The 16,699-nt window shown below is 30.5% G+C and overlaps 1 protein-coding gene across 1 annotated transcript in view; it reads left to right on the plus strand.

The window, feature by feature from the left end:
- The window catches only part of LOC143230968 (piezo-type mechanosensitive ion channel component 2-like), a 211,535-nt gene that overhangs the window by 143,670 nt on the left and 51,166 nt on the right, over nucleotides 1-16,699 (plus strand). The window contains 7 exon segments of the mRNA XM_076465323.1: nucleotides 3,823-3,994; nucleotides 5,422-5,588; nucleotides 12,048-12,181; nucleotides 12,819-12,923; nucleotides 13,593-13,731; nucleotides 14,132-14,289; nucleotides 14,403-14,476. Coding sequence (XP_076321438.1) covers nucleotides 3,823-3,994; nucleotides 5,422-5,588; nucleotides 12,048-12,181; nucleotides 12,819-12,923; nucleotides 13,593-13,731; nucleotides 14,132-14,289; nucleotides 14,403-14,476 — 949 coding nt within the window.

Below are 16,699 nucleotides of genomic sequence, written 5' to 3' on the forward strand. Positions count from 1 at the left end.
TGGTGAGTTATGATAATTACAATTATGCTACAGAAAGTCCTTTACAACTTTATTACTGTAGTTTTTCTCTTACCACTGTAGACTAGATGTAAAAATTGGATTTAATGCTATTTACATTTTTAATTCAAAAATTAAACTTTGTTTTCTTTTACCTCAATTTCCTTTTATGAATTTTATTAAATTCACTTTAATTTTAACTTTTTACCAGATGTTTGGCAAAGATAGCCTATCTGCTTTGTGCCATAAAACACCAAATCAACCAACCAACCAACCAATCTTTATTAAGCCAATTCTTAATCAGTTTGTTTCATTACCTTCAACATACTGGGTACCATGAACCTGGTTGTGGACAGCTTCTCTTGGCCAGACCATATTATGCCCAAAGAATGATTTCTTCACACCCAGATTTTCTAGTGGGTTTGCTCTATTTTTGGAATAACACTCATTTATGTCTGCACCACACTTCTCAGTAGCAAGTTTCATATCTTTTGATCCATTCTTGGATCAGATGTTGATGTTTTCAGAGAGGATTGGTCATTTTCTTTATGTATATTCACCTCTCTGTCTTTTACCTCAGATCTTGACATTGATTTGTGGCAATCCTTATCATGCCCTTTTTGTGGAACAACTTTCATTTCCTCATTTACACCACCAGAAAACCTAACTTGCTCTTTCCTTGTCAACTATACCCTCTCTCATGCTTCAACCTCACAGATCAAGGAATATAATTCCCTCAACCTTCATGTTTGGGATTTGTCTATTCTTTCACCCACATAGCCAGACTCTTTCATTATAAACATTTTTTTCTTTGTTATTCTTGTTGCTCTTCTACAGTTTGACTGAAAGTGTTTTATCAAGTTCAGATGAGTTCTCTTGGTTTTACACTGAGAATAAGACTAAATAAAACTCTGTAATCATAACGAGAAGTGTGTAAATGCTTTGTGCTCTCAGAAAAACTGCAGAACTTTGTTAGCAGTCACTTTAGCTTCAGTTTTGAAAACTTTTAGTGGACATTTTAGTTTCAATTTTGTAACTTTGTTAGTATTCACTATAGCTTCCCTTTGGTAACTTTGTTAGTTGTCACTATAACTTCAATTTTGTAACTTTTTTAATTGTCACTTTAGCTTCGTTTTTGTAGCTTTGTTAGTAATCATCTTAGCTTAAGATTTCTGTAACTTTGTTAATAGTTACCTTAACTTCATTTTTGTAACTTTGTTAATAGTTACTTTAGCTACAGTTTTGTAACTTTGCTAGTAGTCACCATAACTTTATTTTTATAACTTTGTTAATAGTCATTTCAGCTTTATTTTTGTAACTTTGTTAATAGTCACTTTAGTTCAGTTTTGTAGCTTTGTTAGTATTCTCTTTAGCTTCACTTTTGTTAATTCGTTAGTAGTCACCATAGCTTCAGTTTTGCAACTTTTTTAGTAGTCATTATAGCTTCAGTTTTGCAATTTTATTAGTTGTCACCTTAGCTTAATTTTTGTAACCTTTTTGGTAGTCACTTTAGCTTTGCTTTTGTAACTTTGTAAGCATAAAAATCTTAAAGGTTGCAAATTAAGTTTAAGAGTTTATTTTACTATGTAAAAGAGATAAAAACACCTAGTATGCCTAGATATTACAAAAATACCTTTACTGCTGCTGTATGGTGTTCAGTATAACTGAAGAGCTTGAAGTGCTTTGCATCTGGTGTTCCTGCTTCTCAGTATTAAACTCACCTGTTTAATGAATTATTATCAGAAAACTAACAAATTGCTAACAGAAGTTCAAAAATGTTGTAACAAGGTTCTATATTGATAAATTTTATAAAAATACAACCTACAACTTTAATCATTGCATTCTGATAAAAACAAGAGTGATTGAAACATAATCTCATTTGTAATTTGTAATGAGTTGAATTTCCAGATAAAACGTTTGTGTTTTAATTTCCTTGCACTGAAGTACCTTGACTTAGCTTGTTGTCATTACTTAACTTTCTTGAACAACTTGTGATAAATAATGATAAGTTATGTTTTTAAGATATCGGTGCAGGGCTATGTGGAGGTCTAGGGGATGTTCACTGTTGGTCTAAGTTAATTAGTTATATACTTTATAAATTCTATTGTGTCATTAAGAGGTTTTTATTGATTAAACAATAGTGGGATAACATTATTATTCTACACTACTGAACTTGTATAAAAGAATTGTGCTTAAATACAACACTGAATTTTTGTCAGTTGAAGTAATTAAGTAATGGATGTGAAGAACCCTAAAAATAGTTTTGGTTGGCAGGCACTTTGGTTTTTATTTGTAATTTAAGTCATTATAAGGATGCTCAAGTTAGTAATTTTCTTGTTACGTAATAAATTAATTAAATATAAACATGTATTACTCAGATAACTTCAATTATTTTTTGAAGCCTGTATAATTTAATAACTGGACGATGAACAAAAATGTTGCTAAAGAAAGTTAGAGGCACATTACATAAAGGTGGAAGATCAGTGTATATCTGTTAACATTGAACCTTCTAGAATTAGTGATATGGCAAATTTTATGAAGGCTAACAATTCATAACATAATATAAAAAGATTTGAATATTTATTTTCTACCCAACATTCCTTTTAGCCTTTTTTTGTTGTTGATCAGTAGTGAGTTTAGCTTCATTTTTGTAACCTTGTCAACTGTCACTTTAGCTTCATTTTTGTAACCTTGTCAACTGTCACTTTAGCTTCAGTTTTGTAACCTTGTCAACTGTCACTTTAGCTTCATTTTTGTAACCTTGTCAGCTGTCACTTTAGCTTCAGTTTGTAACCTTGTCAGCTGTCACTTTAGCTTCATTTTTGTAACCTTGTCAACTGTCACTTTAGCTTCAGTTTTGTAACCTTGTCAACTGTCACTTTAGCTTCAGTTTTGTAACCTTGTCAACTGTCACTTTAGCTTCAGTTTTGTAACCTTGTCAACTGTCACTTTAGCTTCAGTTTTGTAACCTTGTCAGCTGTCACTTTAGCTTCAGTTTTGTAACCTTGTCAACTGTCACTTTAGCTTCAGTTTTGTAACCTTGTCAGCTGTCACTTTAGCTTCAGTTTTGTAACCTTGTCAGCTGTCACTTTAGCTTCAGTTTTGTAACCTTGTCAGCTGTCACTTTAGCTTCAGTTTTGTAACCTTGTCAACTGTCACTTTAGCTTCAGTTTTGTAACCTTGTCAACTGTCACTTTAGCTTTAGTTTTGTAACCTTGTCAACTGTCACTTTAGCTTCAGTTTTGTAACCTTGTCAGCTGTCACTTTAGCTTCATTTTTGTAACCTTGTCAACTGTCACTTTAGCTTCAGTTTTGTAACCTTGTCAACTGTCACTTTAGCTTCGGTTTTGTAAGCTTATTATCAGTCACTTTAGCTTCAGTTTTGTAACCTTGTCAACTGTCACTTTAGCTTCAGTTTTGTAACCTTGTCAACTGTCACTTTAGCTTCAGTTTTGTAACCTTGTCAACTGTCACTTTAGCTTCGGTTTTGTAAGCTTATTATCAGTCACTTTAGCTTCGGTTTTGTAACCTTGTTAGTAATTACAGTAGATTCACGTTTGTAATCTTATTAATTGCCACTTTAGCTTCAGTTTTTCAGTATTCTATTGGATGCACTTTGTACAATGTGTGGAAGTTCTATTTTACCCAAATCTACCCAAATCATACAGACACATATATACACTTACATAGATAATAAACATAAGTTTATTTTCAGAATGGTCATCATTGGATAAATATGAAAAGTTATCTTTACAGAAGTGTGCAGTTGATTACACAGAGACTGTTAAATGCTCTATATGTACTTGGTTCTTATATTTTTTATAGATATTGACAACTTTATACTTGAGGGAGAATGCAGTCCACCTACTGATCAGGCTGGAATGATGTGGGATGGGATATGTTTTGGAATTTTACTTTTACAGAAGCGAATCTTCTGTAGTTTCTACTTTCAGCATATGGTCACTGAGATTGAGTTTCAACAAGTACTAGCATCAAGGTTAGTAAGTAATACTGATAACTAAAGCAAGAAACAGTATTTTTATAACTTATAAATATCAAGTTTTGTGGGAAATGATTGATACTTGCATGAAAATATAGTTTGTACAGAAATTCTTATCTTTTGACTGTAAATTAAAAGTATGAGAGCAAATATGAATTTCACTTGATTTTGAAAAACTAACAACACTCTTTAATTAACCATTTGGTTTACTTCTTTTCAACTGCAGTATAAATTATCAAAACTACTTGATTCTGACATTGAAAGTAAATAAAAAACGAGGTATCTTCAGCCTTTTTTTTCAAACTGAAATTGTTACTGTTACTACAATTAGTAAGTACTGTTTACAGATTTCAGGTGAATTAACAAATTACAAATAGTACTTACTTAAAACCATGAAAAGAGAAAATGTTTGTTCATCATTTCTCTTTCTTTTCTTTCACATACACCAAAATGTACCTCCTAGGGCACATGGATAAACTGAGCTCATTACTCAGTCCACTTAATGGCTAAATATTCAATCAAAATACTGTTCATATATTGGTACTAAACCTCTTACTAAATAAGTTATGCTAAATGAAATAACAAAATTAGACACAACGTGACATGCAAAATTAATAGTTATTGTCACATTAAAACACAAATTGTGGGTATTTGTTGTTACTTATATGTGACAATCACTTATCTCTCGATGCTGTATATTCAGCTGTTCAAGTTAAATTCATGTACCACACTGCATGAGGCCAGTGTGTTTAAGTTTGTAAGAAATCTTAAGTTTACCTACAGCAACTAGTACTACCCATGTGATTGATCATTCTGTTCTCATTAATATGTAGTGAAGTCATAGCCCCTAGCTATCACCTGAATGATCAATGAATGATGTTTCTATTGGCATTCATGGATAATATGCATATAGCAGAAATATACTTATGTATCAGTCATGCTGGACTAAATAAGATCTTTGACACATGTATAGCAAGCAGCCATGGTGGACTGACTGGAATCATTCAATTTGTATGACAATCATGATGGACTGAGATTTGAGTAACATTATGGTAGACTGACAAAGATCAATCTCTTGTGTGACTGTTATGGTAGAATGATAGAGATCATTCATACTTGTGAAACATCATGGTGGACTGACTGACATGTTCACACTTGGGTAACAGGTATTGTGTGCTTACTGAAATCATTCACTCTTATTTAACCATTGATTTCTTATCTTAAAGTAATCTGCATTAATCAAAACTGAAAATTCACTAAGTAATTAATACATAACAGTCATAGTAGAGTGACTGAAATAAGTTACTGTTATGTAACAGATGTGTTAGATTGAGAAACTCTGTAAGTTTTAAAATGATGAATAATGTTCTGTATTTAATAATTTTCATGATGATTTAATTTTGGTTATTTTTAATGTTTATCAGAGGTGCGAGACTCATATATGGAAATAAGATTAGAGAAGTTTGTAAACAGCAAGATGTTGAACAGGAAATCATGGAGAAGATTAAGGAGAAGATGACCAAGATTAAAGCTCAGTCAAATCAACAGAAAGAAAAAAAAGAATACAAGGAGCCTGAAAGTCATTTCCAAGGTTAGGCACACTGAAATTTCAAAACACTGAGATGGTCAATTGTAAATAAATAAATAAACACTGACAGTTGAGAGAAATGTTTTAAAATATTATTCAACAATTTCACAAAATAACAAGCACTTAGTTTTATTGATATATTAAAATATTCCATTTTTTTAAAGATTGTCCATGACAGTTGAATGTGCTTCTGGAAATGATACTTGTTTCTGGTATCAGTAGCCTTAGTAATTATTGTTCAAACTAAATGTTCAGCCAGTAATTTGCTCAATATAAGTTTGCTTCTATACAATTCTGCGCTATTCTTGGCTGAACATTTGCAATTCCTTATAAATAAGCCACATTCATTTTCACAGATTTTGTTGGTAATTTTGATGTTTGTGCAAGGTACAGTAAACTGTCAGCATTTCATAAGCCTCTAAAAAGGCATTAATTTGATAAGAATAATTCTCCAGGCCTAAAGTTTAAAACAATTGGTTTAATATTTCTCATCTAAGAAAGCAAAATTTTAACAACACATTTCAGTAGTGTAATATTTCTTTAAAAACTATCTTACTTAATTTCAGGTTACAAGTTTTATTAAATATTTTGTCAACATTTAATTATTTCTTGTTGTAGGAGCAATGAAATTGATGTCCTGTACTATGCCATAGCAGCTGTATTTGATCAGTGCATATAGTATTTAGTGTTCTTTAAAATACTTATTTGCTAACATGGTGTATTTTAGTCCTTATTGCACCTTTATAATATATCATGTTTTAGTCCTCATTATGACTTTATAACTTGGCATGTTATAGTTCTGAGTGTTTTATACAGGAATGATTTTTTTTAACACACTGTTTTGATAATTTGAGATGTTTTACACTTGGATATGTTTTGATAATCTTGTGTTTTAGTCATTGGAATAGCTTGATAATGTAGCATTTTATTCCTGAGTAAATGTGTATGAAAATAATTATTTCTTCTGTAATGCACTAATTTAATAACCTGATGTGTTTTAGATCTGTATAGTTTGTACTGAATGATCATTTTTAAAGTTTGTTGAAAAATTTATAAATCAACAAGTGCACTGTGATGATTAAACGAAATTCAAGATCAGGTAAATACATAGATTGTTAGCGATTACATCTATGATAATGTAGTAAAAACAAATTAATGTTTACTGAGAATTATTTGAAGCATTATTTTAATTGTAGTGTTTATTTTTTTACTTATAATGTGGAGTTTATTTTAAGTTGAAAGTAGAAATTCTCACTTGAAGCTTATATGATATTTATTTTTCTTATTATCATCATCTAATTGTTTGCACCATATGATTGTGGGATCTACTTTACTGGTTCTCTCCTTCTATTTCTTCTGGTCCATTATTGCTTCTTCTTTTTTAACACCATACGTTTCTGTATCCTCTTGAATGCTGTCAAACCATATCTTTTTTTTTTTCTTGGTCATCCTTTTAATTGTTTGTTCCAAATTTCCACTTAAATCCAACTTAATTCTGTGAGTTTTAACTTACTTGTTTGATTCATGTTTTATTACCATTTCCATATCTTCATTTTATGAATCATCAATTATATTTCTCAGTTAATTCCTACATGTGTGGATGTCACTGTGCATACAGAATTAGTTCAGTTGTCATTATGAGGTAAAATAAATGTGTTAGCCACTTCACTTCTTCATAACCCATTGCCTTCTTTGTTTTGTTTGAGAGTTCTTATAGACCAAGTACCTTTCATATTTTCAACTTTAATAATTTTTCTTTTAGTTCTATTTCATAACTTTCTGAACAAATCCCAAACCATTTTGATCCTGAGAACTTGGCTGCTTTAGTTATTCTTCATTGAATAATAGGCTGAAGTATTCACAATATCTCTCTTTTTTATCCACTCTTTATCACGTATTGATTGTCTATTTATGTCCTTAATGATTTTCAGTTTAGTAATATTCTTTGCCACTATATCTTTATTTTTCACTGGATATAGATCATCTTCTGTTCTCTGGTCTCTAAAGCCTGTTTGAGCCTTTTTCTTGATAAAAGCCCACTTTGTGATCTGTTTACTTTTCTGTATGATTCCGGGTCTTTGATGCTTTTCAATTTTTGACATATTTGTATAAACTTTCCCTTTTCTTAGATGAAATTTTAGACAATGCCATTCCATCATCACATTTTCTTATCATAAGTACACCTATTTTTGACTGTTCTAATATTTTTTGGCACTATCAAATATAAATGTTTCTGCTTTATTTTACATTTCTCTTGGTTATTCTCATATTTTTTGGCACTATCGTGTATAACTACTACTTTATTCTACATTTCTTTTGACAGTTCTAGTATATTTTGCCACGATTAAGTGCAAGTATTTCTACATTATTTTATGTCTTTTTCAGTATTCTGTACGTCCACTTTGATCTTATTAATGTGTGACATTACCCTTCTTTTGAAGTATTTATTTTTTATGTCTTTTAACTTTCACCATTTGATATCGTGGGTGCAGTTTTGGCCTTCCTCCTTTAAATTTTTTCTTCTTGTTCCATATAGGCCCAGCATGGCCAGGTAACTGGTTATGGTGCTCGACTCATAATATGAGTGTCACAGGTTTGAATCCTCATCACACTAAACATGCTTGCCCTTTCAGCCATGGAAGCATTATAATCTGACAGTCAATTCTAATTTTTGTTGGCAAAAGAATAGCCCAAGAGTTGGTAGTGGGGAGTGATAATTAGCTGCTTTCCTTCTATTGTTATACTATGAAATAAGAGATAGCTATTGCAGATAGCTCTTGTGTATCTTTGCACAAAATTGAAAACAAACAAAACATATTCCAAACTTGACACTAACATTCTGTGTTGTGTTTTGAGGCTCTTCCCAGGTATTAGTTAACAGCTTTCAAACATTGTATTTGCTTCTGTTAACTAGTATGTAGTCAGTTTGACTAATAAAATATCCAATTTTGTACATTATGGCATTTTGTGTATTCATATGAAAAATGTGCTTAAATTGCAAGGTCAAGTGCCATCACTGTGTTGAAGATGCCTACACCTTTTATATTAATCACACCAAGTTCATACTCTCTGTCAAATCCTTTTATCTTGTAAGAAAAATGGTAGTTTAGATGACCTCCACGTATTGTTGTCTCTCTGTTTTCAATGCATTGGAGGATTGTGTCCAATTTCTCACAGAATTATACTTTTTTTTTTTTACCAGTTATAACTTTCAGCTTGTGATATCTAAGTGCTTACTGTTATAATGCTAACTGAATCCCAGTCATATAATAGAAAATGCTGATTAGTTTTTCTTCTGTAAATCAAATCTCAATAAATGTTTTATGAATGTGTTTTCTAAAAATTAATTATTTATATATATATATAGTAACATTTATAAAGAATTTTATCCTTTTTCTCGTATTACCTGAGAAAATTTTATATTTCTATTTAATCATCTCCTTTAAGTGGTCCTTCATAAGAATTTTGATCTATGTACATTTTAATGATATGTTCTTCTTGTTAAAGCCATATAGATTGAATCATGCTCTAAGTTCTTTCAAGGATTTGTAGTTTGATGAATAAACAGTAATTTTTACATAGTCCCATAAAAATTGGGGCAGGTCAAGGAACCAAAGATTCCTAGTAATTGGTCCTTGTCTGCAGATTCACCTCTTTGGGAAGACATTTTTCAAAAACTTGCATACACCTAAAATAAAGTAGCAGGAAACACCACCTTGTTGGAAGAAGATGTTATCTAAAAGATTCGGTTGGCATGGTTTAGGGAAAAAGAAATTTTGCAATATAGCAAGATATCTTTAATCATTCACTGTTGTTTTTTTCAAAAAAGAAAGGACCAATAATGCATAATATTTTAAGAGCATTGTAGTAACACTGAATGAATTATGTTTTTATGCACCATTTGCAGTTTATTTCTATCATGTGTACATCAAAATTTATTACTGTTTTAATTTGCACATCATGTACAATAATAAATATTTAGAAAAATAAATATAAAAGAAACTAAGAAAGTCATGATTTGCTTGGGATTTCAGTGCAAGATGTCTTGTTGAGACTAACCACTGAGCACATTTGAATACTACCACAAAAAAAGCATTATAATAAGAGTGTGGCTTTTGTATATATAAATGGTTATGTATCTAGGGAAACTCTTATAGACATGAACTTGTTTCTCAGACATTTGACCTGAAAGATGCTGCTCTTTAACTGTACAGATTATTTTGTCAACATTATTGACAGTGTGTTTCTCTGATGCATGCACTTTGAATCATATGTTGATTTAGCATTTCAGATAATTCATAATTTATTCCTGTTAGTGTACCAGTATTCCATGATGTGAAACATATATTCCTAACTAACTTCTTTGACTGTAATCATCCTTGAAATGGTGACTTTCACCTATTTTTCATAAAAAACAGGAGTATTTCCTGCATGTTGCTTTCAGTGACACGGTAACCATTTACCCCTTTTCTCTTTAAAGCATTGTATCTCAGAATGACTGGTATGACATAGACACTTTTATTGATAAGGAGAGAACAATGTTTTGCACTTTCTTTTGAGAGAGTTTGAAAGTGATTATTGCTGGACACACGTCTTAGGGACGATGGTATAAACAGGTCCAGGATTGTAGAGGACATTGCAGGTGGATGTTAGGTTATTAATTAGTATAGGTATAAAGGTGTTCCTTTATATTGGTTAAATTTTGTTTTAGTTGCTATGTAAGTAGGGCTTCTTTGATTTTGCATTTGTTTATATTTGTTTCCCAACTAATATCTGGGTGTTTTCTATGGGTATGTTGTATTTATTTGATTTGCAGTGCTCAAAAATGTGTGAAGGTGTATGTTTGTGTTCTTTTAATCTAGTTTCCATTTTCCTGCTTGTTTCTTCAATATAGAAGTTGTGGCAGTTGTTGCATTGCATTTTATAAATTATGTTGGTGTTGTGTTTGTTAGTGTAGTTTTTACATAGTATGGACTTCACTTTTGTACCTAGTTTTTGAATAAATTTGGTGTTTACTGAATGTTGTATTTTGTTATCACTTTTTTTCCAAATGTTGGTTATTTTTTTGCTGATGTTGGGAACATGTATGCAATAGTATAAGGTTTTGTAGTTTGTTATATATTGGGATTTATTGTTGTTGGTCTAGATGTGTGCATATAATTTTTTCCATAGTTTTTTGATGAAATTTGTTGACATTGATGAAGTATTGTTTTATTTTTGTTGATTTTATCATTAATTTTATCTGGTGAGCATAGTTTTGTGGCTGTGTTTATTTGGTTTCTTAATGTGTTGAGTTTTTATTTTGTTTTATGTGCTGAGTCCCATGGAATGTATAATCGAGGATGGGTGATTTTTCTGTGGATTTATGTTTTCAATTGTGTATTGGTTTTAGTGCTTTTGAGGTCAAGAAATGCTATTTGGTTAGATTTTTCCCTTTCACAGGTGAACTTAATGTTGGGGTGTATTGAGTTTACGTGTTTGAAAAACTAAGTGAGTGTTCTGTAGATGTGAATCCAGCAATTGTATCACCAACATACCTGTACCAGTATAGTATAGTAGGCTGAACTGACTGCTTGAGATTGAATCTGTCATAAAAATGTTGGCTTGAACTGGTGACACAGGATTCCCTATACTTAGGCCATTTATTTGTAGGTAGTTTTGGTTATTAAATATAAAGTTAGTTTTCATGGTAGTGAATTCTATTAGAATTGCTAATTGGTTGCTTGGGATGTGTATCAATGGGTTAGGGTCTTGGATATAATGTTCTAAAGCTATTTTGCAGGCTTCAGTTTTTGGGATTTCTGCAAAGAGGGAGATTACATCAAAACTGGCCATTAAGGCTTTATGATTTAGTTCATACTCTTACCTCCTTACCTTTATTTAAAGTTAAAAGAGTCTTTGAAAAAGGAGCCAGCTGATGTTACATATTTAGAAAATGCCCATGTGTTGTATTTACCGAGGTTGTAGTTAAATGATTCATAGGTTGACATTATGAGTTGTAGTGGGTGCCATATGGTGGTGTGTGTAAGCCAGTCTTTCATAGATAAGTATAAATGTTTTCTGAGATTGTGTTGGTTTTTTTCATTTGTAGTAGTATTTTAAAGCATTATTCTTAGATTTTAACTATTGGTTTTCCATGCTGATTGCTGATTGAGGACCTAATGGTTGTCTTTTTCTGACATCTACTTCTCAACCAGCTTTACCAGGGAGGCCCTACCTTGAGCTACCTCTAAGGGTTGTGCTGTATTTTTTTATGATTTTAAATGGAAATTTCTCAAACTACTTCATATAATATCCACTTATTTACTTTCATATGGAACAGTCTGAGTTGCTGCTAAAGATATATATATAAAGATCACCTTATTTTCTCTTTTTTTATTAACAATAGTGCTAATATTTGGCTAAAGCATTTTAATTATCTAAAAGAAATTTTACATAGTTGAGACTCTGTTTATTCTTCAGCTATAAGGTCTGGAGATTATTATATGCTAGACGATATTCCTGATAAAGATATTGACCTAGAACTGTCACCATCGAAAAAATATGATGATGATGATGAGGAGGAACAGGAAGCAGAAGAGAAAGGTGTGAATGCTGTAAGTATAATTATAAAAATTATTCTTATTAGGGAATGTTGGATATGTGATATTGTTTGAAGTTGGAACTTGGAACAGTTTAAAATTTTAATACCCTTGAAATGGAAAAACTGTTTTAGAAGTGTTATGTTTTTTGAAATTGATCAAAATTTTAAAAATATTTGCTGTAATAGCTTGTTTAAAAATATTTGTGAATTAGATCTATTAAACTGACTCTAAAATATATTAATTATATTTCATTTTTTTTCACAAATTCAATTAGAAATAAAACTTTTAAATCTATAACAGTGTCTGTAAAATTTAACTCTTTCAACATGATTTTTATATAAAAGTAATCTTATAATATTATAGTATTTATTTGGTGTCTCCCAATGGACAGTGGTAAGTCTTTGGATTTACAATATTAAAATCAGGGGTTCCAATCCCTGGTAGACAGAGCATATAGCCTGATGTAACTTTGCTGTAACAAAACATAATCACTTTCTTTGGTATTTCCTACAGTACTACCACTGTTGAAATAAATTATTATGTAGCCTCACAATTCTCTTGTGAGTTGTTTATTCTCATAGATTTATTATTTGAAAATGTGGCATAATTGTTGAAAACAGCTAATAAATGTGGTAAATATGATTATTAGTTATTGACTCAAGCCCTGAAGTCACAAAGTGAATGTGACTTAGAAGAACATCAAAAAGGTGATGTTGATCAGCAGTCTATTGACAGATCTCCTGGTTTGTCCCAGGTCAGTATTTGTAATGATGAATAATAAGAGAAAAACTGTCATTGTGTGTATTATTAGTAAAAAAAAAGAAAAATCATACATTTGGATTTAAAACATTTTTTTCTCTGTATCAGTTCCTTACAACTCTTACAAGTTCTGGTTCAAATCCCACTCAAAACTGGTCATTGTCATTAATTTCTGATTATCATAAATGAACACAGGAGCTAAAATTACACTGGTTTAATACAAGCATGAATTTGAAAGAAAAATGTTCAAATGTGGTTACAAACACTGATCAAAGTCTAGGATTAGTTTAATATTATTTATAAACTTAAAAGTAATTTCCATTTTATCATACCTTTTATTTGAGGTTAAATTAATGCTATTGAAATATTACTGGGAGATGTAGCACTATTTATCCTGAGATATTTAAAGGAACCATTTATGTATAACCTTTGAACTCTAATGTATATTAAATAATACAAGAAAATTAATTCCAAAATTACATAAGAACATGTTTCTAACATTTTTATCCTCTTCATCAGTTCAAAAGGATACTGTTAGTCTTAAATATTTATTTAATTACTCTTTCTATATGTATTGAATTTATAAGATTTCCAAAAGTAATTTTATTAGCTTCTATGATATCAAGTAGAAGTGATATTGATAATTTGTGGTTGTATATAACAGCCTCAGCAAACTTCTCAGCAAGTTTTTCTTAGCCCTAATGAAGTTCCTGGGACTTCTTGTCAATCACCATTAGATGCCAAGTCCTTTAGCACTGCCCAACAGTCAATCAAAGAAGATGAAGCAGAGATTCCTGCAGAATGTATGTTTAGAATGTGTAGAAGAATTTGATATTGTATTTGCTAGAACATTATCAGAAAGAAATGCTTTATATAAACTAAAATGACTTAAAACGCTTCATCTTAAATGAATAAATAGTGATTTTATGATATATAAAACTATCTGTGGAAAGCTTGTAGTGATTGTCAGGTACTTAAAACATTAGTTATCTTTAATATTTTATCACACATTAAACACATATAGGGTAATTTTAGTAATTATTTGTATTTGAAAACATTAAAAATTGAAAAAAGTGTTATTTTTATTGAATTTGCTTATGTAATACTGTGTGTTTTCTACCTTCAAAATTTATATAATATGATTATTAATTTTATTTTGGCCTAGTTTTTACTAATTTTCTCTCATCACTTTTTTTTATTCAGCGAGTGTTTTGGAAAAGATTCAGGGTTGTGTGGAGTTTGGAGCTGCCATTTTTCTCTCTATATTAATTAGTGCCACTGCCAAACTAAACTCTATTTCTAAAGAGTATCGCTATGTTGCTCAAGAGCTTTCTCTTAAAAAATATTCTCTGAAAAAAGAGGTAAGTTTTAAAAATGCAGTTTGATTTACTGTTCATTGTAAAGACAAATACATATATCAGGATCATTTGTAAACATTCACTGTTCTTATTATTTCTTATTATTGTTTTTTCAGCGTTACAAAAACCAACATTCTGAAACTTTGGAAGGCATGAAAACACTAGAAGTGAAAGACCCAAGTATGTTAGGGTAAGTAATATTAAAGTATTTATCTAAATGATACAACACTACTTAGTTTTGGGGTTTGGGAATTTTTTATCAATTAATTTTTAAGTTTGTCCATTTTATATATGAAAACAAGTTTTTATGAATAAGATTGTAATAAATTTTGGTGTGGAAAACTTAGTTATTTCATATAATGTTAGTTTTTGGGAAACTTAGTTATTTCATATAATGTTAGTTTTGGGATAATCTTTGTATTTTTTGTCTTGTAATTTCTATACCAATCTCACATCATGCACACAATACAACTTTCCAGGAAAAGATTACATAGAAAGTTTGGGATTTTCTTCAATAGTTGGATAGTAAATCTGTGTAAATTTTCTTGTATATTCAGCAAGAAGGTAAATGACTGGAAACATTAAACATCAGGGAAGATATAAGTATTTGTATGTTGCTGTTAGATATGATCATAGTATAATGAAGTGGATGATGTGTTTAATAAACGTGGCCTTTAATTCTACTGTTGTTGACCTGTTTCAAGAAGAATCTTTGGTTCTTTGAGCTACTGTTAGCCAGTTTGTAAAAACATTAATATAATTGTTACAGGAACACCAGAGGGAAAGATGACAATTGACAATGGAATACATCACTGGCTGGCTTGATTTGGCAGTATATTTACATCCTAGAGTACAAATGTTTTTTTATTGTCCTTTTAATTGATTAGGAGAAAGTCTTTATTTTCCAAATTAGTCTTTGCTCATGAGTAAGAAGAACTAAGAAAAAATTTAAAAATACCAAAAGGTGTCTGCAGTGATATTGCTTGTTAATTATTTGGAACACATTAATATTGGGAAGCTTTGAAAGTTTCTGTTTTTTACATGTAATATAAAATAATCATGAAATTGTGTTTATGGCTGTGGGATCATACAAAATGTGCTGAGGGTTATAACAATAGTTGAAGATGTTTGGGGGTTATTTGACCACAAAGTCTGAAGGGGAGTATTTGATTTCTAATCTGTGACCACACAGTCTAAAGTCTGAAAAGTCACATTTGACTCTTGGTGTGACATTTCTGTCTGAAGGGCCATATTTGATTCATGGTGTGTGACCAAACAGTTGAACATGTGTAATAATTAATATGATGAACCATCTTAGCCACTTTGCAGCACCTACTTATGAATGTGTAAATAAATTCTTGTTTTTTAGAAACTTTGTCAGTGGCCTTTATTAAAGCCTTTAAGTAATTTTAATAGATTGTTATATGACACTCATCTAAAGCATGTTCTTATTTTATTTACATCATTTACATCCTTACATTTTCATGTTTGTTCACTTGTGTTAGCACCCTTATTGTAATGGAATAAATGTAACCTAGTCTGCAAGAAGACAAGTTAAGTAGTAAGCACATGTGATGTTTCCATTTATTAGAATTATTTTTTATCTGAATAAATACCACCAAAGACATTCTGGTTTGAAAGTATATCTTACTGTATCTATGAGTACATCCTACAAATGATAATTTTTTGAAGTTTCATTTATTCAGATAGTGACAAGTAATTCTACAAATCAAATAGGTAGGAAAACCATTTTTGTAAAAAATCATTTGATATTTTCTAACTTTTTATGCAAAATTTCAGAAGTTATTGACTTTATATACATGCATAACAAGCTTAAATCTTTATTTAGTTCTCCATTGGTATATAGTTTTTAAACTTACAGGTGAGTAAATGTTTTTATGGTAAACTTACTGATGTTCAACAGTGAAGTTAACACTTTTAGGCTTTCTATTTAAATACTTTCACAATTAATGAATATGACCAATTTCCTTTAAAGTGGTAAAAATATAATATACTTTGAAAATATGTACTTCCAATATGGCACTTACTTCTTCACACAAAAAGCTATTTTCCCATGCATGTGTTTTAAAGACTTCCATGCTACTAGTCTTTTGGAAACTCTCACCTAATCTCACTAGTTTTCTCATGAATTGTGCTACTTCATAATAGTGTCATTATGGAACAAAATCTTTCCATCAATCGGAGAGTGACACAGTTAGTGGCATGCTAATTCTCTCTATTCTTTTTGCATTAAGAATATTCATTTTATTCCTTGGAACTGAACGCATCAGATATGTTTTACTTTGCCAATTTAATGAGATTTGTGACATTTAGGGAACATATTGTCCTTATTTTCTTTAGATTATAGATACTAGTTCATGTAATGTCTTCTACTCCTTGTGTGAGTGATTAA

This window comes from Tachypleus tridentatus, chromosome 10, assembly GCF_004210375.1.
Source record: "Tachypleus tridentatus isolate NWPU-2018 chromosome 10, ASM421037v1, whole genome shotgun sequence".
NCBI lineage: Eukaryota > Metazoa > Arthropoda > Merostomata > Xiphosura > Limulidae > Tachypleus > Tachypleus tridentatus.